The sequence below is a fragment of the Aplysia californica genome, unplaced genomic scaffold (genome assembly GCF_000002075.1).
Source record: "Aplysia californica isolate F4 #8 unplaced genomic scaffold, AplCal3.0 scaffold00287, whole genome shotgun sequence".
Taxonomy (NCBI): Eukaryota; Metazoa; Mollusca; class Gastropoda; order Aplysiida; family Aplysiidae; genus Aplysia; species Aplysia californica.
Window position 1 is genome coordinate 237,277 of NW_004797557.1, and position 2,500 is coordinate 239,776.

The 2,500-nt window shown below is 43.4% G+C and overlaps 1 protein-coding gene across 1 annotated transcript in view; it reads left to right on the forward strand.

Moving 5' to 3' along the window:
- Positions 1-814: 814 nt before the first annotated feature.
- LOC106012194 (rab11 family-interacting protein 4B) overlaps positions 815-2,500 on the forward strand; it is a gene marked incomplete in the record, with an annotated part of 40,680 nt that continues 38,994 nt past the window's right edge. Inside the window, 1 exon segment of the mRNA XM_013084347.2 lies at positions 815-1,337. Within this exon segment, the coding sequence (XP_012939801.1) occupies positions 1,203-1,337 (135 nt within the window).

Consider the following 2,500-nt stretch of genomic DNA (forward strand, 5'->3'; position numbering starts at 1 on the left):
GGGGCGCATGCTGAAGCATTCAAGTACGGATATCTGAACTCTCTTGAGTGTCATAATTTCATTATCAGGCAGGATAGGCCTCCCTGCAGCTTGTTGTGATGTTGCTCTCTTTACTCTTTAGCTGAATAATATGGTCCCTGTCGTTCCGTAAACGCTTAAGTCTTATTTGTTCGAAATGTTGAGAAATCAATGGAAAAGAGAGCGCCAAAATCAGAACCATGACTTGGGCACGGGCACTCATTATTTTTCATTTAATATTCAGGAAGGAAATAACGCTATAAAGTAAACGACACTTGATGTCTTTTTTCGACTAACTGCTTAATTTGTCTCAAAACCCTCATAAACTGACTTGGGCGATTGTGGAATGACGCTGACGATTTTGATCATGTCCACCCCATCAGCACAGCAGCCTCTTAAGCCCGCCAAATCCACTGGCTTAAGCCAAGTTGTTCAACTTCATCCACTGCCCCCAAAGTAAGATACAAGAGTAAGTTGTGTTTACCTAATCAGCTGTCCCCAAAGTTCTCGTGTCTTTACCCTCTCGGTAGTCCCCCCAAGTACTGACCCTATCGGCTGTCCCCTGAGCCTTGTTGTGTCCACAAAGTCATGTGTACCACACTAAAACCCTCCTCCCGAAATAAAGTAAAATGATAATAATTAAATCAGCACTCCGCTGTGACCGACTAAGCAGCTTCCTGGTCGGCCTGTCATCATGTCGTGCACCACCCGCCCCGAGGACACGCAGATCTAAAGATAGCACGGGAGATTCCTCCGCCAGGTGTGTTTGTGTACACCGCATCTTGCGGACTTTTTTACGCGTTAACTGTCACCACCGTCGCCCGCGTTTCGTTTAATTTTTTTCACATGTCCCAACCATTCAACCCGAATTCTGGCCGTTTTTTAACGGAAGGAACTTTTTCTGGTTTATTCTAACGTATTTTTGTTATTATTCTGTGCCCAACATCAACGACGGTGACATTTCGATCTCGTCACCTGGATCAATTTTTACCAGGCACGGTCGTCCTGTTCTGTGACCAAGGCGGTGTGCTTGGGTCGTGTGGTGACAGGGAGACCGTTAGGACACACCTGTATAGAGGTGTGCTGCTACACAGGGGCGTACATAGGTGTGTTCCTGCAAGTCAGAACTAGGGGAATGAATCATAGTGTTTGTTCAGGATCCTCCCTGAGACAGTTGCCGGGACATGGACGAGCAGCCGGAATACTCGGATAAGTTCAAGGAAATTTTCGACCTGTGCGACGTTGACAAAGATGGGTATATCGACGTGAGACACTTCACAGAGCTTGCGCACGACCATTTCGGCGCCGCCAGCACTGAGGTGAGCCATCGTAAGAAATCTAACTCGCACACATAATACGTGGCCTTTAGATTTGCTCCGTTTTTGACCCTGCATTAGGCTTTCTCTTCCTGCTAGGCTAGTTCCGACTAGCAGTCTTCATAATAACCTATGAGCAGAAAGGCATGTCTCTTTTCCTCCTCCGCCCCACCCCACGCGATGATCTTTAAAGTGCTATGAAAACATGGCCAATTGATAGTGTAAACAAAGCGGCTGAACCCATGGTAAGTGGACAAGACTGACCATCCAGGCATGGACTTGTCAATCCTGCCAGGTAGATAGTGTGCAGTTCGTTCATTGGCATGGTGATTACAGGTGATAAATTTGCATTGTCACCTTTTGTGCGCCTTGCACATTTCCTGCCCTTGTGCAGTTTGTACTTCATGCAGATCACCTTTTGTGTTGAGGAAGCTGTTTTGCAATGTAGATAGTGTGCGCTTTTTCATGAATGGCACACTTAGTAAAGTTGGCACCGTCTATAGTGTAGGTACATGTACACCATCTGAATGCTATTTGCATCGGGGCTGACTTACTTATGTGCTTTAACAAAAATATAGATGATCCAATGTTTCAGACCCTGTCAAGCTGGTTAAATGAGTTACTCATTTTTGCTCTGAAAGCACTGACGGAATATATTTGTCCAATGTTGGACTGGACATGAAGATTAAGGTTAGCCTGTGTCCATCCAAGAGTCCTGGTGTAAACATTCGATCATATATAATATACACATGTACTCAGGTGTAAACATTCAATCATATATTATAATATACACATGTAGTCAGGTGTAAACATTCAATCATATGTTATATATAGGCCTAATATAATGCATGTACTCAGGTGTAACATGCAATCATATGTAGTATAATACATATGTACCCCGGTGTAAAAATTCAATCATTTGTAAAACAGTTTAGACACATGTACCCTGGTGTAAACATCCAACATTCAATATGATACACACAGATGTAACCAGTCATTATATTACACACACATGTACCCAGGTGTAACCCATCATCATATTACACACGTTTACTCAGGTGTAACTGTTCAACCTCATATACACCTGTGTATCCAGGTGTAAAAATCAACATGATATAATACACAATACACATGTGTATTCAGGATTAAACATAAAATAACAGCAT